Source organism: Orycteropus afer, unplaced genomic scaffold (genome assembly GCF_000298275.1).
Source record: "Orycteropus afer afer isolate SDZICR_OR568_19922 unplaced genomic scaffold, OryAfe1.0 scaffold00047, whole genome shotgun sequence".
In the NCBI taxonomy this organism is placed as follows: domain Eukaryota; kingdom Metazoa; phylum Chordata; class Mammalia; order Tubulidentata; family Orycteropodidae; genus Orycteropus; species Orycteropus afer.
The window spans coordinates 6,301,454-6,325,352 of NW_006921634.1; the positions used below are offsets into that span (position 1 = coordinate 6,301,454).

General features: G+C 40.4%; 1 protein-coding gene across 1 annotated transcript in view; it reads left to right on the forward strand.

The window, feature by feature from the left end:
- HEPHL1 (hephaestin like 1) overlaps positions 1–14,925 on the forward strand; it is a 141,273-nt gene extending 126,348 nt beyond the window's left edge. The window contains exons 14-19 of the mRNA XM_007938097.1: positions 2,007–2,113; positions 5,034–5,256; positions 7,303–7,442; positions 13,560–13,722; positions 14,399–14,467; positions 14,723–14,925. Of these exons, the coding sequence (XP_007936288.1) occupies positions 2,007–2,113; positions 5,034–5,256; positions 7,303–7,442; positions 13,560–13,722; positions 14,399–14,467; positions 14,723–14,925 (905 nt within the window). The remainder of the gene's footprint in view (positions 1–2,006; positions 2,114–5,033; positions 5,257–7,302; positions 7,443–13,559; positions 13,723–14,398; positions 14,468–14,722) is intronic.
- The last annotated feature ends 8,974 nt before the right edge of the window (positions 14,926–23,899 follow it).

Here is a 23,899-nt window from a genome sequence, read left to right on the forward strand (position 1 = left end):
TTACCCCTTTCTCCTGCTCTTCCAGCCTGCTACTTTGTGCTACGCCCGTGCTTACCTTGCTCCCGGAGACCCGGTCCCTCTCGGGAGGGTAACAAGGGAGCCGTCTGAGCACTAGTGACTGGGTTTTACCCCTTTCTCCTGCTCTTCCGGCCTGCTACTCTGTGCTACACCCGTGCTTACCTTGCTCCCGGAGACCCGGTATGAATGTTTATCATACATTCTAGATTTTCTATAATGGCTGTGTCTTGCTTTGATGGAGAAAATGGTTTTTAAAAACTGGACCAAAGAGAGAAAAAGCCATTAAGTAAAGTTAATTTTTGATGGTTGAAAATCAACTCCTGAGGAGGAAGAAGGATGGCAGTCAGGGATTGTTGGGGCTCTAGTAGGGCTGTGGGCAAGCTGGGGTGACTCCACTCACAGGCTGCTGTGCCCTGATGGTACAGATTGTTGGCAAAGGACACAGCACCTCAGTGTTGACTGGTCTTCTCCCTTGATTGGGGGACCATGCAGGAGGGGAAGAATTTGAATGGACTAGGATGTGGCTAAGGAGAATCTTTTTTTCTTACTAGAACTCCTTGTCAGAAGTCCTTGACAAGGCTGCAACATTTGGAAGTGCCTGAAGATCACAGGTAGAAGCAAGAAACTGACTTTAGTTAGGAAGAAGTCTAAACAAGTTGGAGAAGAAAGATTATCTGGGCATGTGTAAAAGGAGAGCAAACCTGTGTCACAACTGCCCCCTATCAATTGTCCTTTTCTTCTTCTTTTTTATACTAAATCACTCAGCAAACATTTACTGAGTATCTTCTTTACATTCCAAGTCGCATTTGCTGCTGGGGTGAACAACGGATTGCTCATCATCAAAAACGCTACCCCTGTGGGCCGTTGCATTTAAGGAGTTAAATATCACTGGTTTATCGTTTGATTACCAAAACACAGGGGATTTAATGCAACTTAATGGAAATAGAGCTAAAGTTATATCACTAACTCGCTAATAATGTAACAAAAATGCAGCAAAGCTATTTTGCTTTGTGGCTCACATAGTCACCTATAGGTTGTTTGTCCTGATGGCATGAGAATGAGACAGGTAGTCTAAAATGAGATAATTATTTAAATGTGGTTTTTATTTGGGAGTTTTACAGGGTGGTTATCTTGCTAATTTGTGTGGATATGTTGATTCTGTGCAATGCTCTGGGGCAGCCGAAGGGGATGCATATATACAGCGTTGGCCCGTGCGGGAGCCCATACATTTGTTACTAGTATATATTATAATTTTTATTAACTGCCTTCTATGTGAGGCATTGCCCCAGGTACTTTAATTTCATTTTTTCATTTCATCTTAGGATGACTAACCCATTTTACAAGTTAGAAAACTGAAAGTCAAATGTTGGATAATTAGGAAGTAGTAGGGCTGAGATTTGGAACTAGGTCTCTTTGCTCTTCTCTGATTCTAGGGTGAGACCTGAACAATGAGGGTTTACAAAGCTTCCCCAGTGATTCCAATAAGAAGCCAAAGTTAAGAACCATGGTGATTAAAACCCGAGTGCTTCAAGGATAGCTCTGGAGAGGGAGAAATGAAATTTGAGAAGAAAACACTGAGATATAAAATAAGGCCTCATTTCTTAAATATACATTAGTTGATAATAGAAAAGAGCAAACTGCAGGAGAAAGACCTGGCCATCTGCTCCTGTAGAGATTATAGCCTAGAAACCCCTGTGCGATGGGGCAAATCTACTCTGTCACATGGAGTTGTCATGAGTGAAGATCAACTTGACGGCACCTAACAACAACAGAGGGAAAAATGAAGTCTGCAATTGAAAAGTGCCATTTTGAAGCTGTTTAAAATCAAGATGTGTGTTTGATGGGAGTATTTCTAATGAATGGGTAATTCTCACTAGCAGTAAACATTGACCAGAGTATATAAAAATCAATACGTACTTTTCCAGGTAAATCATCTGAAACAGAGGGAACACTTGTAAATTCTTTCTATTTCCTCTCATTTATTTCAGGAGAAGTGAAAACTTACCAATGGAATATCCCTAAAAGATCAGGCCCTGGGCCTTCTGACCCAAATTGTATTCCGTGGGTTTACTATTCAACAGTTAACTTTGTGAAGGTAAGGTGAGAAGAACAATCCGAATTCTTAAAGTAATATGGCTTTAAGTTGACTATTCAACTCCTTATAACTCAGGTTGGTACATATGAAAGGTGCAACGATTTTAAACCAGCCAAATCCAGTCACACCCACTCATTTACATTGCCTATGGTTGAGTTGAGTGGTTGTAAAGTTGAAAATATTTACTAGGTGGCCCTTTACAGAAAAAGTTTGCTGACCCTTGATTTAAAGTATAGGGGTGTGGTGGTTATGTCTGTGTGTCAACTTGGCTAGGTCTGGTTGAGTGGCTGGGCAGCTGTATGTAGTATTCCCCATGATGAGACTGGTAATCAACTCCATGGTGGAATCTACTGTAAGCAGCTGAGTAGCTGTCCGCTTCCTGTATATAAGAAGAAGCTTTGAGAATGGTCTCTAGCCTGTGGCACGCTTGGACCCTGCATGTAGCCTTGTCATTGCTCAGCAGCCTGCTATGCTCTGCTGACCTTGGGACTTACAATGGACTTAAGTTAATGGCCTGCCATGTGGTTTGGTAACATCAGGACTGTGCCTTTTTTACTTGTCAACCTTGGGGCTTCTCAGCCTCAGCAGCCTGCAGCTGTCTGAGTGAAGAAATGCCTCTAGCTCCAGTGGGCCGGGAGCAGGAGGCAGAGCTGGACCCCAAGGTTGAGGGGCTTACACCCCTCAACCTTTTTAGGTCCCTTTGAAATTGGACCTGAAGCCTCCAAACTGTAAGAGAGTAAATGCCTGTTTGTTAAGGCGATCCCATTTGTGATATATTCCTGTCAGAACGGCACTAGGTAACCAGAACAAGGGGGGGAAGAAATAAAACCCCACAGTTTCAATCACCAAATTTAGAACTTACAAAGTAATTTGAAGCAAGAAGACATGTATATGGATAACAAAATAAAAATATCTTCGAATACAATTTATACCATGATTTTGGATATGTAAAATATATTAATTTTAAAGATATTAACACTGCTATGAGGGCTCAGGGAAAGAAAGCACTCTCTACCTATAGTGACTGAAGCTATGATGCTATCTGAGTATTAAATAGGATAACTTCACTTAGAAATAAAAGGCAAAGATTCAAAATTGAATTTGAGTTAGAAATGTTTATGTAAAATAACAACAGTCTTTAATTATACTTCATAAATCAAAGTCTAAACTAAAGTCTTATCTGATATAAAAGGTAAACATTTCCCATTATATATAAAAAAAGTGAAGTATTATCTTAACCTTTTTTTAAAATATAATATATAGCTTCATTAATGTCCTTGAGTTGTACTGGATAGTGCTAGAATTCAGGAATTAGACATACAAGACACTTGAAGAAATAAACTTTAAAAACTTTACATACTGTAATTGTTGGAAATCCATGTTCAATTTTGTTTATTCATTCATTCACCCCAACAAATATTTATTGCACTTGTTGTGTGCAAATGACACAGTCAAGTACTGTGAGGATGCAGATATTCTTGTCTTAAAGGAATTTATAACTTTTGGGGAAAATAATACATGTCCAAATTCATAACTATAATACAACTTGAATCTGGTTGAGTACCGTGGGTGTGGTGGGCTAAGATACTACAGGAGGCATTGGAAAGAGAGTCTAAGAAGAGAGAACATTATGTTTAAAGTGGAAGACAGGAAAGTATAAATTGTATTTGGGAAATTTTAAAAATCCATTTGGCTGTCATGTTGTTGTTGTTATGTGCCATTGAGTCAGCCCCGACTCATAACAACCCCTTCCTTGGGTTTCCGAGGTGGTATCACTACAGAAGTAGGATTGCCCAACTTTCCTTTCGAGGAGTGGCTGGTGGGTTTGAACCGCCAGCCTTCTGGTTAGCAGTCAAGTGCCTTAGGCACTACGCTACCAGAGCTCCTTTGGCTGTCATATAGGTTACGAAACAAGAGCAGTGGGGTAATGTGAGCTAGAAAAGTTCCTTGAGATATATGTGGAGGTATTTAAGGACTCCTGAAAGGTTTCTACTTTATTCTGTAGGCAGTGAAAATCACTGGAGACTTCTAGATATGGGAGTGATGAGATCAATCTGACAGTGCTGAGCCAGTTGGGCTGGAGGTGGGATTAGCCAGAGATCAGTGAGGAATCAATTTCTAGTCCAGAGTAAGGCATTAAGATCCTGAACTAGAATAGTGACAGAGAGATGGAAAGTAAGACTAAAAATGGAGAGGCATTATGAAGAGGAGGGAGGGAATGGGAGGAAGATTTAACAGAAAACTGGATGGAAGAGGTAGAAAGAAGGAGGAATTAAACATTAAAATCAATTTTTTTGGCCCAAATAACAGGGAATATTACAGTGTTATTAAAAGAAATTGAGATTTCAGGAAGAAATGGCTTGAAGGAAGTGCTAAATTCCCTTCTAGACATGCTCAGTAGATTGCATTGCTGCAGGAAGCACAACCAGGTAGATGGTCTAAGTAAGCAGCTGAACATGTGGATGTTTCCCTGCAAAAGAGAGTCTGGGGCTAAACAACTTGATCTGGAGAGCATTCATGGTCCCATATCATTTACTAACCACCATCCACTTTTACCCACAGAAAGTGGAGTAGAAACATCTGAATAAAGCTATAAATATAGTCTTATTTGAAAAACAAACAGAAAAAATAGAAACACACATTCATTTATTCAACAAGGATTGACTGAGGACCCTCTATGTGCTAAACATGGTGCAAGGCTCTGGAGACTCAGTGCTAAATGAAGGATACAATCTCAGCCCTCAGGGTATCACCCTGTAGTAAATTTTTAGGTACTCTCCTAAAATTTCCTTGGTTCTTCAGGGTTTCTCTGTACCTATTTTCATGCCCAGTAATCTTTACAGTGACCATCTTACAAGCATTTGATCTGTATTACTGAATTATTTAAAGGCTCTTCTAAGTTGATTTCTTTTTCTTTCAGGATACATATAGTGGTTTGATGGGTCCTCTGATTACATGCAGAGAAGGAGTGTTGAATGAAAAGGGAAGAAGAAGCGATGTTGATTATGAATTTGCTCTCTTGTTTTTGGTATTTAATGAGAATGAATCCTGGTATCTGGATGACAATATCAAGAAATATCTCAATAAAGATCCACAAAATTTTAAGCACACTGATGATTTTGAGGAAAGCAACAGAATGCATGGTATATCAGGAGTTTATAAAAAGATCATTGTTAGGACAAGCTCATACAAATTGTAGAATTGTAGGAGGGCTGCAGGCTCCTTCCCTAATCCTTTCCTCATATCCAGGGGTGTTTGGACAGAAGAAAGTTCTCCTTCAGAGTGAGCCAGCCTAGCCAATGGATGGTTGGCAGTGAAATTGCTGAGGTTTGGTCCAACTGTTTAGGGATCTTTGTCTCTGAAAGGAAGGAAATTTGGTGGTGCAGTGGTTAAAGTATTTGGCTGCTAACCAAAAATTTGGTAGTTTAAACCTACCAGCCATTCTTCAGGAGAAAGATGAAAACAATCTGATTCCATAAACATATACAGCCTTGGAAACCCTATAGGGCAGTTATACTCTGTCCTACAGAGTTGCTATGAGTTGGAATTGACTCAATGGTACAAAGGCACACAACAAAAATCCGTGTATGCTGGAGTTTCTAAACTATAAGACTGTGAAGTGATTTTTAAAAAATGAATCATCACTTATTAGTGTATTTCTATAAGAATAGACCGTACCTTCTGTTAAAATTTAAGGGCCTGGTTTAATTATCTCTAAGATATGAAATAACATCATCAAATTTCTGTTTTAATATTTAACTTGGTATATTTTTTCTTCCTATGTAAATAATATGTTCAAATTGTCACATCCATACTCTCTCACCACGATCTCTTTTTGACCAAGAGTGTACAAGAAGATAGGCCTTGCCCAAGGTCACAAAGCTAGTTAAATGTCTAGACTAGAATATAGTAGCCTGATTTCCAATTCAACTACTTTTTCCCCTACCAATTTTGCTTCCCTCTCCCAAAAGTTTATTGTTGGTGGTGGTGTTGTTATGTCCCATGAGTTAGGCCCAACTCATAGAGACCCCTCCTTGGGTTTCTGAGGCAGTATCACTACGGAAGTAGATTGCCCAACCTTCCTTCCGAGGAGTGGCTGGTGGGTATGAACCACCAGCCTTCTCGTTAGCAGTCACATGCTTTAGGGATTGCACTACTAGAGCTCCTCCCAAAAGTTTCGTATGCTCTATATTCAATGAACATTACCCTTGAGGTGATGTATTATTTGGTGGTATCATGATGAACAGAAATGTAAGTAGAAAGAGGAAGGCTGAGAGTTGCCACCACATAAACTCAGCTTTGCTTTGGTTCTTGGGCCTTGTTAGGTTCATGGGCTCAGCGCAGGTGAAGCTTCTCTTCTTTTGAAGATTCATTCAGGCTCAGGAACTTGTTCCAAACTTCTTGTTGTGTACCTTTAAGTTGATTCCAACTCATAGTGACCATTCAGGACAGAGTAGAACTGCCCTATATGATTTCCTAAGGCATTTGAATGCCAACCAGAAGGCTGGCAGTTCAAACCCACTAGCCACTCCTCAGAAGGAAGACTGAGCAATCTACTTCCACAGTGACACCACCTCGGAAACCCAAGGAGGGGTTACTATGAGTCAGGTTTGAGTTGATGGCAGTGAGTTTGGTATTTTGGTAATCTCTAGGGGAACAGATTGCCAGGCCTTTTCTCCCATGGAGCCACTGGTGGGTTTGAACCACAACTTTTTGGTTAGCAGCTGTATGCTTAACCATTGTGCTCCCACAGCTCCTTTTGCTCCAGGCTAGTACTCAGAAAGTGAGATACTAAGAAAATTGCTTCTAAGCTGTTCAGTTTTAATTTATAGAAACTTGTTTTGTGCTTCAGTCTCTTTAGAATGGGATAATCTAGCTACCTCATAAATAAGTCTGTAATCCATAAAGAGAAAAGACAGCCAATCTAGATATAGTTTAAAGAATAAACTGCCATATCTCTTTTTTCACTCTCTTTGTATGAGGATTTCTTAGTATTGCATAATAATCTGATTTGGGGCTCAAAATGATGTGGGCATTGTAAATATGAGTGAGATTGTTACTTGTTTATCAGGCTGATGAAAACATTGGTAACCTAAAGATCTTCTTGAATCATTTCTAAGACCAGATTAAGTAATGAATGTCTCCTCACTAATCAAAGGTTTTTTTTTTTTTTTTCCAAACCTTCCTAGCTATTAATGGGAAGATCTTTGGGAATCTCCATGGGCTCATAATGAATGAAAATACTATGACAAACTGGTATTTGTTAGGACTTGGAAGTGAAGTGGATATACACACCATCCACTATCATGCTGAAAGCTTTCTTTTCAAAGTAAGTATACGGAAAATTAAGGAGCTCTGGTGGTGTCATGGTTAAGGCATTTGGCTGCTAACCAAAAGGTCAGTGGTTCAAACCCACCAACCACTTTCCACAAGAAAGATGAAAACTGAGTTTTGTTTTGATTTTTGGTGGTGTAATGTTTAAAGTATTCAGATGCTAACCAAAATGTTGGCAGTTAGAACCAGCAGCCACTCTGTGGGAAAAAGATGAGGCAGTCTGCTTCCGTAAAGATTTAGAGCCTTGGAAACCCTATGGGGCAGTTCTATTCTGTCCTATCGACTTGATAGCAGTGGGTTGGGCTTATAAAGAAAAGTTTGCAGTAAGTTTTTTTAACCTCTCAGTTCAACATAATTTCACTGTGAAATAAGAGGGTTACTTGGCCATAATGCTTGTGTGAGAGGAGTGGTAGTTCATATTAGAGAATGGAACAGAAAGATATAATTACATCCTTCCCATGGTAGATATTTCTTAATATGTATATGCATTTTATTGTGCTTATAAAAACTCTCTAATTTGCAGGTGAGAGTTTTCATGTCAGTTATATGGAGATGATCCTGACAACCCTGGATTATGTTATTAACATTGTACATGAAAGCATCCATAGTATTTGGGGCTTTTGTTTGTTTATTGTAAAAATATAGATAACACATTTGCAAGTTCAACATTTTTCACATGTATAAATTAGTGATAATTACATCAGTCATATGCAACCATCACCAGTATTCATAGCCAGAGTTTCTGTCACTCTAAACAGAAACTCACTTGACTGCTAAGCAGAAGGCTGGCGGTTCAAACCCACCAGCCACTCCTCAGAAGGAAGATGGGACAATCTACTTCCGTAGTGATACTGCCTGGGAAACCCAAGGAGGGGTCGCTATGTGTCAGGTCTGACTCAATGGCACATAAACAACAACAACAACAAAACAGAAACTCAGTGCTTCCTAAAAGCACCCATAGTATTTGTTCCTTTTCCTGATCTTTCCTGGGTTTTTTTTTCACCTCCCTTTCCTGTGTGATTAGCTCACAGAATAGCCTTGTCCAGTAAAGGAGATATTTCTAGCTCTGGCTTGGACTTCCAAACTTTTATCTTCACCTTTGTCCTAGTAATCTGGGCTGGACCGTGTGTGATCTTCTGTTTCTATAGCATCAAGCTGAACCATACAGGTGGTGCTGGCTGTTTAGCAGAATCACCAAGGGAACTATTTAAGAAACAGATTGGCCGGCCCCACCCCAGACCTGCTGGATCAGAATCTCCAGAGGTAAAGTTCAGACGATTTGTCTTCTCAAGTTGTCAGTGCTATCTACAAAGTAGAATAGAAAAGAATAATCATACCTAATCCATGGGAAAAACCTACATTGATCCTTTTATAACTATAAAGGAATACAAAGCAACTTTCATAAAACCTCTAATAGCCTCTTCCCTCTATATATTTGTTAGGAGCTCTACTGGCATAGTGGGTAAAGTATTTGGCTGCTAACCAGAAGGTTGGTGGTTCAAACCCACCAGCTGCTCTGCAGAAGGAAGATGAAGCAAACTATTTCTATAAAGATTTACATCCTTCAAAACCCAGTGGGTGTTGCTATGAATCAGAACCAACTTGATGGCAGTGAGGTTGGTTTGATTTTGGTTCTATATATTTATTCAACATCAGTTCAGGACAGCAAGTACTAGTCTATGATGGTTACAGTATCAAGTTGTAAACAGCTATACTGCTTTTTCATAATTTTTTAAGCTATATTTTTAAAAGTATATTAAAAAATTTCCACCACTTGTCTGTCAGTTTGTTGTACTGTGGTGGCTTGTGTGTTGCTGTGAGGCTGGAGGCTATGCCACCAGTATTTTAAATACCAGCAAGGTCATCCATGGTAGACAGGTTTCACCAGAGCTTCAAACTAAGACAGACTCAGAAAGAAGGGGCCATCCACTTCTCAAAGAATTGGCCAGTGAAAACCTTATGAATAGCAGTGAAACACTGTCTGATATAGTACTGGAAAACTTTACGAATATCCCTGAAACATTGTCTGATATAGAGCTGGAAGATGAGGCCCTCAGGTCAGAAGGCACTCAAAATACGACTGGGGAAGAGCTGCCTCCTCAAAGTAGAGCAGACCTTAATGATGTGGATGGAGTAAAGCTTTTGAGACCTCCATTTGCTGATGTGGCATGACTCAAAATGGGAAGAAACAGCTGCAAACATCCATTAATATTTGGAACATGGAATGTACAAAGTATGAATCTAGGAAAATTGGAAGCTGTCAAAAATGAAATGGGATGCATAACAATCAATATTCTAGACATTAGTGAGCTGAAATGGACTGGTTTTGGCCTTTGAATCAGACAACCATATGATCTACTATGCCAGGAATGACAAATTGAAGAGGAATCGAGCGGCATTCATCATTACAAAGAGTTTCAAGGTCTATCCTGAAGTACAATGCTGTCGGTGATAGGATAATATCCATATCCCTACAAGGAAGACCAATTAATACTACTATTATTCAAATTTATGAACAAACCACTAAAGCTAAAGATGAGGAAATTGATGATTTTTACCAACTTCTACAGTCTGAAATTGACCAAACATGCAATCAAGATGTGTTGATTATCACTGGTGATTGGAATACAGAAGTTGGAAACAAAATATGGCCTTGGTGATAGAAATAACACTGGAGATCTCATGACAGAATTTTGTAAGACCAACGACTTATTCATTGCAAATACCTTTTTTCAACAACACAAACGGTGGCTATACACTGGACTTTAACAGATGGAGTACACAGGAATCACATCGACCACATCTGTGGAAAGAGACAATGGAGAAGTTCAATATCTTTGGCCAAAATGAGGCCAGGAGCTGACTGTGAAACAGACCATCAACTACTCATATGCAAGTTCAACCTGAAGCTGAAGGCAATTAAAAAACAAGTCCACAAGAGCCAAAATATGACCTTGATTATATCCCTCCTGAATTTAGAGACCATCTAAAGAATAGATTTGATGCACTGTACACCAATGACTGAAAAACAGAGGATTTGTGGGATGACATCAAGAACATCATCCATGAAAAAAGCAAAAGGTCATTAAAAAGACAGGAAAGGAAGAAAATACCAAAATGGATGTCAGAAGAGACTCTGAAACTTGCCCTCAAATGGCCAGTAGCTAAAGCAAATGGAAGAAATGACAAGATAAAAGATCTGAACCGAAGATTTCAAAGAGCTGCTGAAGAAGAAAAAGTCAATTATTATAATGAAATGTGCAAAGACCTGGAGTTAGAAAACTAAAAGGGAAGAACATGCTCGGCATTTCTAAAGCTAAAAGAACAGAGGAAAAAATTCAAGCCTCGAGTTGCAATATTGAAAGATTCTATGGGCAAAATATTGAATGATTCAGGAAACATTAAAAGAAGATAGACATAATATACACAGTCACTGTACCAAAATGAATTGGTCAATGTTCATCCACCTCAGGAGGTGGCATCCGATCAAGAACCAATGGTACTGAAGGAAGAAGATGAAACTGCACTGAAGGAATTGGTGAAGAACAAGCCTCCAGGAAATTGATGGAATACCCATTGAGATGTTTCAACAAACAGATGCTGCACTGGAGGCACTCACTAGTCTATGCCAAGAGATTTGGAAGACAGCTACCTGGCCAACTGACTGGAAAAAAATCCACATCTGTACCTATTCCAAAGAGAGGTAATCCCACAGAATGTGGAAATTATTGAACGATATAATTAATGTCACATGCAAGTAAAATCTTGCTGAAGATAATTCAAAAATGGTTGCAGCAGTATATTAACAGAGAACTTCCAGAAATGCAAGCTGGATTCAGAAGAGGACATGGAACGAGAGATATCATTGCTGATGTCAGATGGATCTTGGCTCAAAGCAAAGAATATCAGGAAGATGTTTACTTGTGTTTTATTGACAATGCAAAAGCACTTGATTGTGTGGATCATAACAAATTATGGATAATATTGAGAAGAATAGGAATTTCAGAATACTTGACTGTGCTCATCAGGAACCTGAACATAACCAGGAGGCTGTCATTTGAACAGAACAAGGGGGTACTGCATGGTTTAAAATCAGGAAGGGAGTGAATGAGGGTTATATCCTTTCACCATACTTATTCAATCTGCATGCAGGACAAATAATCAGAGAGGCCGGACTAATTAAGAACACTGAGGCATTGGGTTTGGTGGAAGACTCATTAACAACCTATGATATGCAGACAACACAACTTTGCTTTCTGAAAATCAGGATGACTTGAAGCATTTACTGATAAAAATTAAAGACTACAGTCTGCAGTATGGATTACATCTCAACTTAAAGAAAACAAAAATGTTCACAACTGGACCAATAAGCAATATCACAATAAATGGAGAAAAGATTGAAGTTGTTAAAGATTTCATATTACTTGGTTCCACAATCAACACTCATACAAGCAGGAGTCAAGATATCAGACAACGTATTGCACTGGGAAAATCTGATGCCAAAGACCTCTCTAAAGTGCTAAAGAGCAAAGATGTCTCTTTGAAGACTAAGGTGTGCCTAACCCAAGCCATGGTGTTTTCAGTCACCTTATATGCATGTGAGAGCTGGACAATGAACAAGGAAGACAGAAGAAGAGTTGATGCTTTTGAGTTGTGGTGTTGGTGAAGAATACCAAAAGTACTATGGACTTCCAGAAGAACTAACAAATCTATCCTGGAAGAAGTACAGCTGGAATGCTCCTTGGAAGTGGGAATGATCAGACCTCATCTCACATACTTTGGTCATGTTGTCAGAAAGGACCATTCCTTGGAGAAGGATATCATGCTTAGTAAAGTGGAGGATCAACAAAAAAGGGGAAGGCTCTCAACAAGATGGATTGACACAGTGGCTGTGACGATGGGCTCAGGTGTGGCAAGCATTGTGAGGCTGGCACAGGACCAGGCAGTGTTTCACTCTATTGTTCATGGAGTCGCTGTGAGTCTGAGCCACCTTGATGGCAGTTAACAACAACATTAAAAAAATTTTAAAATGTTGTGAACTACAACACTCAGCATTTATTATCTCACACTTTCCCTGGGTCAGGAATGTAGTGTAGCTGCATGGTTCTGGCTCAGCATCTCTCACGAGGCTGTAATGAAGGTATCAGCTGCAGCTGGACCCAGCAGAGATTTAACTGGGCTGGAGGTTCACTTCCAAGCTCACTCACATGGCTTTTGACTAGAGGCTTCAGTGCTTGCCATGTGGTTACAACATGAGAACATGAAAGCTGTCCATCCCAGAGTAAGTGAACCCAAGTAGAGAGAGTGAGACAGAGGGCCTGAGACAGAAGCCATGGTTTTTTATAACATAATCTTGGAAGTAGCATGCTACCACTTCTGCCCTATGCTATTGGCCATACAGACCACTCCCAAGGGACTACAAAGGTTTTGAATACCAAGAGGCAGGGATTGTGGAGGGGTGACCATGGAGACTAGTTATCATAAGGCTTAGGGATTTTGTAGAGCTGTTCAAAGAAGCAACTTTTGGCTTCATTGACTTATTCCTATTATGTTTCTATTCTCAAGTGTGGGAGCTCTGGTAGCGTAGTGCCTAAGGCACTTGACTGCTAACCAGAAGGCTGGTGGTTCAAACCCACCAGCCACTCCTCGGAAAGAAGGTTGGGCAATCTACTTCCATAGTGATACTGCCTCAGAAACCCAAGGAGGGGTCGCTATGAGTCAGGTGCAACTCGACGGCACATAACAAAAATAGCAACAACATTCTCAATTGCATTGACTTCTGCTCTTTATCAATTCTTTCCTTCTGTTTAAATAACCAGTTGCCATTGAGCCAATTTCAACTCATGGCAAATCCAAGTGTGTCAGAGTAGAATTGTACTTCACAGGGCTTTCAGTGGCAGATTTTTCAGAATTAGATTGCTAGCCCTTTCTTTTGAGGAACCTCTGGATGGACTCAAACTTCCAACCTTTTGTTTAGCAGCTGAGCACATTAACCATTTGTACCACCTAGGGACTCTCTTTTCTGCATACTGTGGGTTCATTTTGCTCCACTTTTTATTCTTTCTGTGACTGAATAAAGAAAGTCCCAGACTGTGTTTTTTGTTTTCTGTAGATAGATAAGTCTTACCGAGAAGATGTGTATGACCTCTTTCCTGGAACATTCCAAACCATCGAACTGTTTGCAGATCACCCAGGGACATGGCTGCTACACTGTCATGTGTCTGACCACATCCATGCTGGCATGGAGACAACTTACACAGTCCTCCGGAACATAGGTACTACTGTCTGTCAGTGATGCTGTATGATAGTGCCAGGCTTCCAGTAGACCCTGAAAACAGGAGGCATGACAAAAACCCATACACAGCTCCCAGAGAACTCAGAGTCAAGTAAGAGAGGCAAATGTGTAAATATATAACCACAATAAAATGATATGTGCCATTTTAGAGTACAGAGCACAGAATTCAATGGCAGCAGAAGGAGGAAATGGCTAACAGTTTGGACAGATGAGCCACTGCTTCACAGAAGCCATGATGCTTGAGTTGAATATAATGGATGAGAAGTTTGAAAGGTGGATGGGGTAGGAATAGCAATAGTGTTGGACTGGAATGAAGTAAAATAGTGAGAATCCAAGAAAGGCTTGCAGATAATGGTGGGACTAGGAGGTCTGGTGGCATAGTGCCTAAGGCCTTTGACTGCTAACCAGAAGGCTGGTGGTTCAAACCCACCAGCCACTCCTCAGAAGGAAGGTTGGGCAATCTACTTCCATAGTGACACTGCCTCAGAAACACAAGGAGGGGTCACTGTGGGTCGGATCCAACTCGATGGCAGTGCGTTCGGTTTGGTTGGTTAAAGTCCTCACTAGTGAATTGGCATAACTCCTAAAACAACTCACATCATGAAAATAATGCACTCTGCTATTTATTAAACAATCAACTTGTCTTCTGTGTCCAGACAACAGGATTCCTTATGCTACCAAGTCTCCTGAAGAAGCATCTCACCCAGTCACTGTGGCCTCTGACGGTAATGACACCCTTTCTGCATGCTGAACACAAATGCCTAAATATGTCATTCCTCAGGGAAACGCAGAGGCCTGATACCTTGCTTTCCTTTTTAAAATTTTATTGTGGTAAAATATATATAACAAAACTTGCTGTTTTACCCACTTTTAAGTGTACAATTTAATGTCATCGATTATATTCACCATACTGTGCAACCATCACCACTATCCATTTCCAAATCTTTTCATCACCCCAAACTTACTTTTCTTTTTCACAGAAGAACCTGGTAAGGAGAAGCTGTATTTCTTTGGCAAGAACCTGGGTCCCAGAGGTGCCAAGGTAGCTTTGGTCATCCTTTTTATCATCGGACTCATCCTCGTGATAGCCACAGTGATCCTGTCCCTCAGACTCTGTTCTGTGAAGAAGCAGATGGCATACCAGGCAGTCCAGTCCTGTGCTCTCCCCATGGATGCTCTGTGAATTGTCTGGTCTTCCTCAGACAGGAAAGGGCGAGGTTCCACAGCAGGATAGCTGATGGCAGCCAAGAGGCAAACTGGATCATGGCAACAACGTTCACCAAGGACGGTTGACACTGTATCTGGGATCAGGCGTCTGATCCTCTGGAACATAATCCAAAGCAATTGTGCTTTTATTTATTTCTGAAAATGGGCTGTGAATAACCCTCAGGTACAAAATACAGAAAGAGGAGAATTGGCATGACTCAGAAAGGCCAACTCTTAGGTCTGTTCTCTGAATGAGTTCACTGAAATGGAGGACCCACTGAAAGATACCTTTATTTCCCGTGTTTCAAAATCCTTAGATTAGACATTGTTTCCTTTGCTAACCATCGAAGTTTCCAGGTGGACAACTTCAAGAAAGAGTTCCAGTGCCTCAGCCACCCAACTGGAAGGGGCTTGATTTTTTTAACATCATCACCTAAGCTGCTCTCTGTAGTTGTTCCTTGGAAAAGAGCTAAAGAGTCCACGGAAATGTCTAAGTCAATGTCTGCTGACAGAATTTGACTAAATGAATTTTTGGAGGCTTTAACCAGATCTCCTCACCTTTCCCCCCTTTTATACCAATAGCCTGTGTGCTGTTTTTTTAAATACAAAGGGAATTTTTCAAAAAATTTTAAGCACTTAAAAAAAATTGCTGCTGTTTTTATGCAAATCTGCAGTGATACTTGAATTTCTACAACTCACTTCATGCTATGTTTTTATATGTTTCTGTAGCAATATCTGAATTTTCAAAAATTGACTAGAGAATTTGTATTTATATTTCAGAATCTGGAAGTGTTGGCATCTGTGAACTAGCAGGCTGAATTCTCCCACTGGGAGTCAGGGACTTCTCTGTAACGTTAGTGGGAGCTCCTGAGGGAGGGGGAAACTGCAGGACGAAGGTCCAGGCTTCAATCTTACGTCTGAATTTTCATTCAATTTGGCGAATCTTCCTACATTTCCATCTCCTATGAAATAAAATAGCCTCATCATATGAGAAACACTGGGAGGGATTCATCGAAGCAGCTGACTGAGAGAAAGGATCTCACAAAATCCTTGATGTCATGCTTCTTTATGAAAGACATGGTCCATTATTGGAGGGAAAAAATGAAACGGAAAGGCATAAAGAGGAGGATGGCTCAAAAGAGACGTTCCTGGGTAGCATTTTGAACCTTGGACTTATCTTTGAAGCTAAATATTAAAGTTTTCAAGGCTCAAATGCAAAAATAAAATATTGAACAATTCAGACTGAACCCTCTACCAGGGAATTCCCATTCTCTACACAGCACGCCTGTAGCTTAGGTGTAAGATTGATAAAAGCCACATTGCTTATTGCCAGCCTCAGGGCTAGAAATCCCCTGTGATGGCAGATGACTGACGGGGGTACATCTGCCTTTGCAGTGAGCCATTTGAATGTCCAGGTGAACCAGTAGGACTTAAATACTCTGGTGGAGGGATCTTTCACACTTTCTCATCTTCATCTTGGTGTAGGGAAAAGGGTAATTTGATAGAAGCTATCGTCTTACACAAAAGAGTATGCACATGGTATTAGTTCCGTTCATAGTTTGCTTGAATGTCATCAAACTGGGAACCCAAAGGGTTTTGAAATCCAGCCTGCTAACCATTAGCAATGTGATTTTGTAGTATGTGCTAGACACTTTTCTTATACATGTAGACTGTATAATGGCATACTAATAATTATGATATATGCCTTATTTATACTAAACCCATTACCATTGAGTTAATTCTGACTCATACCGGCCCTAAGGAGGGTAGAATTGCCCCACAGGGTTCCCAAGGCTGTAAATCTTTATAGAAGCAGACTGCCTCATCTTTCTCCTGTGAGCGGCTGGGGGGTTCGAATCACTGAACTTTTGGTTAGCAGCCAAGCGCTTAACCACTGTGACATCAGGGTTCCTCTTATCTATAACCCACCTTTAGTAAGACCACGAACTGTTTAGTTATAAGGTTTTTTCCTGTTCATTTAGTTCATTTTTTTAATGAAAACAAAACCTCAAAGTAGTTTGCACCATTTCTCTATTTAATAAAGTTTCACGTATTATAAGATGACTATTTTCATGATTTCTTTCACTCCAAATGAGTTGTTGGTAGTTAGTTGCCATCAAGTCAGCAACTCATGGCAACCTGATGTACAGCAGAACCCTATGTTGCCCAGTCTTGCACCGTCTTGAGAATGTTTGAGTCCACTGTTGTACCCACCATGTATTTTGAGTGTCTTCCAACCTAGGAGTCTCATATTCCAGCACTATATTAGATAATAGTCTATTGTGATCCATAGAGTTTTCATTGGCTGATTATTAAGATTATCTATCACTAATCCAGAGAGGTTGGGGTTGTTAAAATAATGATCTTTTAGATATTTAGCAAGTACCTCAGTTTTACTTATTCGAGGAAATGAAACAAAACAATATATCATCACAAATACTATGACTTCTCAAATGTACCATACTCTTTTGTTCTCTACTCACTCTTTTGAGAAAACCAAACCTCCCTTCTTTCATAGGCTTCTTTTCCTTTTGTTACAATGGAAGAAGTATCCCTGCTTCTAAAACAGCCAGTCTCTCCACTTGGCTCAGGACCCCATCCCTTCTTGCTTTATTAAGGATTTCATTCCCTCAGCAGTTTTCCCTTTTGCATAGTTCTCTGAGATCATCATCAATACCCTCTATTAAAAACGGAAAGCAAACAAAAATCTCTCCCTTAACTCCATAACCCCTTTCAACCCAGTTTCTCTGTTCCTCTTGAAAGAAAAACTTAGAAGAGTTGTCCCTACTTGCTGCCTGTACCACCTCACCACATTGCATTCTTCAACCCATTCCAGTTGTTTCCAATGTTGAGGCCCTACCCTGATACCCCAATCTGTTTTTGTCATTTTCACGGGCATTTTTTTCATCTTTGTCTTACTAGTGTCTCAGCAATGATTGATACCTCCTTTCTTGTTCCTAGAGGGGATACCTTCTAGTCTTTTGGCTTCTGCAACAAGACCCTCTGTTAGCCTTCCTTCTTCAATTGCCATTCCTTCTCAGTGTTTTTTGCTTGTTCTTTCTCCTCTGTCTGACCACTAAATATTATCATGCCCCAAGGCAGGCTGATGAATGGTCTTCAAAGGTACCCATGTCCTTATCCAAGAACCAGTGATTGTTACCTTAGATAGCAAAAGAGATCTTGCAGATATGATTAAGGATCCTGAGATGTGGATATTATCCTGGATTATCAAGTTGGGACCCAAATACAAAGATCACAAATGCCCTTATAAGTGGGAAGCAGAGGGAGACTTGACTACAGAAGGAAGAGGTGATGTGATGACTGAAGAAAGATGCTATGCTGCTGGCTTAAAGATGGCAGAAGGGACCACAAGCCAAGGAATGACGTTCTAGAAGGTGAAAGAGGCAAGGAAATGAATTCTTCCTTAGAGCTTCTAGAGGGAGCATGACTCTGCTGACTACCTTGCTATTGGCCCAGTGAAACTGATTTTGGCCTTCTGACCTCCAGAACATTGAGAGAATAAATGTGTGCCGCTGACGTTGTGTAAATTGTTACAGCCCTCTCCATTGGTTATATCACCTATGCTTATGGCTCGGAAAACAATCTGTATGCCAATAAACTCAAAATGTGTTTCTCCAACCCTGACCTTGAGCTTCAGATTCACATATCTTGCTAAGCAGGATCTGCAGCAGTCCCCTCACCAGGCTCCCCATTGTCACTCCTGCCCCTTCCAAATGATGTCCACATAGAAGCAGTGATGTTTTCTTAAATATGTAAATCTGACCACATAATTTCCCTGCTTAATAACCTTAATGTCTTTCCATTTCACTTTGAATATAATTCAAACTCCTTACCTTGGTCTATAAGGCCCAGCCTGATTTGCCCATGCCACCTTATGCAACTTCACCTCAGGTTCTTCTCTACTCCAGTTTTTATCAGTTCCTAAGCCCAGCTAGTTCTTTGTTGCCTCAGGGCCTTTTCACATGCAGTTTTCTATGTCTGGTGTCCTCTCCTTCTCTAGCCCCTCATCCCTTGCTCCACACCTTTCCCTAGTTCAGACATGAGCTCCCCCAGACTGCCTTATTTAGGGTGGATCCATCTGCTTGTTATTTCCTAGCTCCATTGTTTTCCTTTGTAACTCTTATCACAGGACATAATCATTTTATCTTTCTGTTAGCTTGAGTTTTACCTGTCACTTCCACTGGAATACAAGCTCCTAGGAAGCAAGGATCCCCGACCTCTTTGGTTCACTGCAGTATCCCTAGCACAGATCATAGTGCAGATATATAGTTGTTCAGTAACTATATCTTGGATGAATGAAGGAAAATGTAAACAGAACAGAAAGTCTAATAGGGCTTCTGAGGCCACATTTGAAAAAGTCTTGTTGTAAGAAGAGAATGACTATTTTTTAGGTTGCAAAAGGTCTTATATTCAAATGCCAAGGATCTCAAATAACAGTTCTGGTAGCGTGGCTGCGAGGGTCACAAGTACTTTATCTTTCTAACAGGTGACATTGGGGCAGAGATGGGGAGCAAAGGCAGGAAGGACTTGAGAGGAAAAGTTGTTATTTAATACCTAAATGTACCTTATAATGATTTAAAAAAAAAAAAAAAAAAAGCAGTTATTAAAAAAAATAAAAAGGAATATCTGAGAAACTGCCACAGCTAAAAGGAGCCTCAGGAAACATGACAACTAAATGTAATGTGGTATCCCGGAGCAGAAAAAGACATTAGGGGGAGGCAGTCCAAGATGACTGCATTGTCAGATGCCTCATAAGATCCCTTTTATAACAAAGACCCAAGAAAACAAGTGAATCAGATATAGATGACAACTTTGGAAACCTCAACATCAAAGGCAAGGCTGAAGAGTCAGACCAAGCATCAACGGGAAAGTAAGACTGTGCAAAAACAGTGGACACAGAGAACTAGAACTGCTGGTGCCGTGCCTGATGGACCTGTACAGTGCAGCAATACTGATATGAAGCAAACAGTTTTCCCTGCTGAACCCTCATCATCTGGTGCAGACAAACATGAGTGACTCTGCATCTATGTCCAGAGCCAGGCAGGAGTGCCCCCAACCTTGTGAAAGTTAATAGCATTCACCTTACCTCCCAGCCCCCTCCCAGCCAGAAGCCTATGGACCTATAGTGCCCTTCCCACACCCCTCATCTATCCCCCTATATCCCTACATGCAATTGTGGGACAGTGGTACCCACCACCACCCAACCCCCACAGCTGAGCATCCACTGACTAATGTCAGTCCCCTTGCTCAGCCACTTGTACCAAGAACCTACAGACCTGCAGCACCAGACTGTCTACCCAGCCACTGCCACCAAATTCCCACAGAAGAGCTGCACCCACTTCTCGGCTAACTACCTGTGCTAGGGGCTTGGAGACTAATGGCACCTATTACTCCCTCTAGCCACCTGCACTGGGGACCCAAGGTCTGGTGGCACACCTTCCCTCGCATTGTGCTCTAGCAGCCAGGGGCATGCCCTCCTAATGCATACCTGTGGACTGGCAACGTGCCCCCCGTCTCATTGTCCACACCACCCCTTGCAATTGGAGATTTGTGCCTGCTCCGGCCTCCTCAGCACAGCCCTGCCCACCTGAGACTATCAATGAGAGTTTCCATACCACCCACCTGGTGACTGACAGCCTAGGCACCCTCACCCTGTCAATCAGCAGTATACACACAACATCCAGCACAATGACCAGTACGAATGTTCCCTGCACCCATGCCCAGGTGACCAGCTGGACAGACATATCACCTCACCAGCAGTGCCAGCTACACTCAGCCACCCTGCAAGATCCTGCGTTCACACACCCAGCTTCTGCCTCACCCTTCTGAAGACAGGTGGCGAGAGCTCAAGTGGCACCAGACTAGTGACCGGAGTACAATGTAAACATCATCTACTAGGATATATCAAAACAAAACAAAACAAAAAATCATACAGGAGACAAATACACAGTAAATAAAATAAATATAAAACAAACAAACAAAAAAACCACTGCCATTGAGTCTATTCCAACTCAGTGACCTTGTAGGGCAAAGTAGAACTGTCCCATAGGGTTTCCAAGGCTGTAAATCTTTCTGGAAGCAGGCTGCCTCATCTTTCTCCTGTGTAGTGGTTGGTAGGTTCAAACTATCAACTCTTGGTTAGCAGTCAAATACTTTAAGCACTATGTCACCAGAACTCCTTTAAGTAAATATAATAACACTTTAATGCTGTGGAGAAAACAGACAATATCAAATCATATAAAGAAGCAGGATTAGATGGCTCCAGCAAGTGACCAAAATAAAGAACCAGAAAACCTAACAGAGAAAGAAATAGTAATGGAACTACCTCGTGAAGAGTTCAAAAGACTAATATATAGAGTTTTCCAAGAGATCACAGGAGCTCTGGTAGCGTAGTGCCTAAGGCACTTGACTGCTAACCAGAAGGTTGGCGGTTCAAACCCACAAGCCACTCCTCGGAAGGAAGGTTGGGCAATCTACTTCTGTAGTGATACCACCTTGGAAACCCAAGGAGGGGTCGCTTTGAGTCGGGTCCAACTCGACGGCACATAACAACAACAAGAACAAGAAATCACAACAACAAGAATCGATGCATCTGCATTATGGTGTTGGTGGAGAATATTCAATGTACCATAGACTGCTAGAAGAACAAACAAATATGCCTTGAAGGAAGTATAGCTGAGTGCTTCTTAGATGCAAGAATAGCCAGACTTCATCTCTCATAACTTTGGTCATGTTGTCAGAAGGCACCAGTCCCTAGAGAAGGATATCATGCTGGGTAAAACAGAGGGTCAGTGAAAAAGGGGGAAGACCCTCAATGAGATGGATTGACACAGTGGCTACGATGATGGGCTCAAGGATGGCAACAATTGTGAGGATGGTGCAGGACTGAGCAGTGTTTTATTCTGTGGTATACAGGGTTGCTATGAGTCGAAACCAACTGACAGCACCTAACAATAACAATCAAGAGATAAAGAAAGACATTAAGGAAAACATGGACAAAACATTAGAAGAATTCAGGAAAACAATACACGAACAAGACAACAAAATAGACAATTAGAAACCATACAAAACAACAACTAGAAATCTATAACATTAACAATAAAATTTCAGAAATAGACAACTCAACCATAGGACATAGAAACAGAACTGAATCAAGAGGACAGTTTATAGCAATAAATGTGTACGTCAAAAAAGAGGAAAGAAACAAAATCAACACTCTAACTCATCAACTCCAACAACTAGAAATAGAACAACAAAAGAATCCTACAGTATCTAGAAGCAAGAAAATAATAAAGACCAGAGCAGAAATAAGTGAAACTGAAAACAAAAAATCCATAGACATAATCAACAAAACAAAAAGCTGGTTGTTCAAAAAGATTAATAAAATCAATAAACCATTGGCAAACCTAACAAAAGAAAAGAAAGAGAAGATCCAAATCACAAGAACTGTAAATGAAAAAGATGAAAAAGGTATCATCACAACAGAACCAACTGAAGTAAAAAAAGATACTGACAGAATATTATGAAAAACTGTACTCCAAAAGATTTTAGAACCTAGAAGAGATGGACAAGTTTCTAGAATCACAAGACCTACCTTAACTATTCCATTCAGAGACAGAAAACTTGAACAGACCTATAACAAAAGAAGAAATTAAACAGGCCATAAAAAAAAACTTCCTACAAAGAAAAGCCCTGGCCCTGATGGCTTCACTGGAGAATTCTAGCAAATATTCAGAGAAGAGTTGACACCTATGCTACTCAAGCTATTCCAGAACATAGAAAAAGATGGAATACTCCCAAACTCATTTTATGAAGCAAGAATAATACTAATACCAAAACCAGGGAAAGACAACACTTGAAAGGAAAACTACAGACCAATATCCCTCATGAACATGGATGCAAAAATCTTTAACAAAATCCTAGCCAACAGAATCCAACAACATATCAAAAAATTAATGCACCCAGACCCAGTGGGATTCATACCAGGTTTCCAAGCATGGTTCAACAACAGAAAATCAATCAATACAATCCACCACATAAACAAAACAAAAGAACCATATGATTATATCAATTGATGCAGAAAAGGCATTTGATAAAATCCAACATCCATTCCTGTTTAAAACTTCCAGCAAAATAGGGATAGAAGGGAAATTCCTCACATAATAAATGGTATATATGCAAAGCAAATGGACAACATCATTATTAATGGGGAAAGACTCAAGACATTCCCCTTAGGAACGGGAACCAGACAGGGATTCCCTCTATCACAACTTCTATTTAACATTGTATTGGAAGTCCTGGCCAGGGCAATGAGGCAAGAACAAGAAATAAAAGGCATACAAATTAGCAGAGAGGAACTAAAACTATCTCTATTTGCGGATGATATGATCCCGTACATAGAAAACCCAAGGGACTCAATTCAAAAAACTACTGGAACTAATAGAGAGGTTCAGCAAAGTGGCCAGACACAAGGTCAACATACAAAAATCAGTTTTTTTCTACACCAGCAAGGAGTCCTCTGATAAAGAAATAAGGGAAATAATACCATTTACTATAGTTACAAAAAGGCTAAAATATCTAGGAATAAACCTCATCAGAGACACAAAAGACCTATACAGAGAAAACTATAAAACACTGCTACAAGAGACAAGAAGGGCACTACATAAATGGAAGAACCTACCTTGTTCATGCATAGGTAGACTAAATATTGTGAAAATGTCCATACTACCTAAAGAAATCTATACATTTAATGCAATCCCAATCCAGATTTCAACAAAAAATTTTAAGGACATGGAAAAACTAATTACTAACTTCATATGGAAAGGAAAGAGACCTCGGATAAGCAGAGCACTTCTGAAGAAGAAAAGCAAAGTGGGAGGTCTCACACTCCCAGATCTTAAGAACTACTATATAGCCACAGTAGTCAAAAC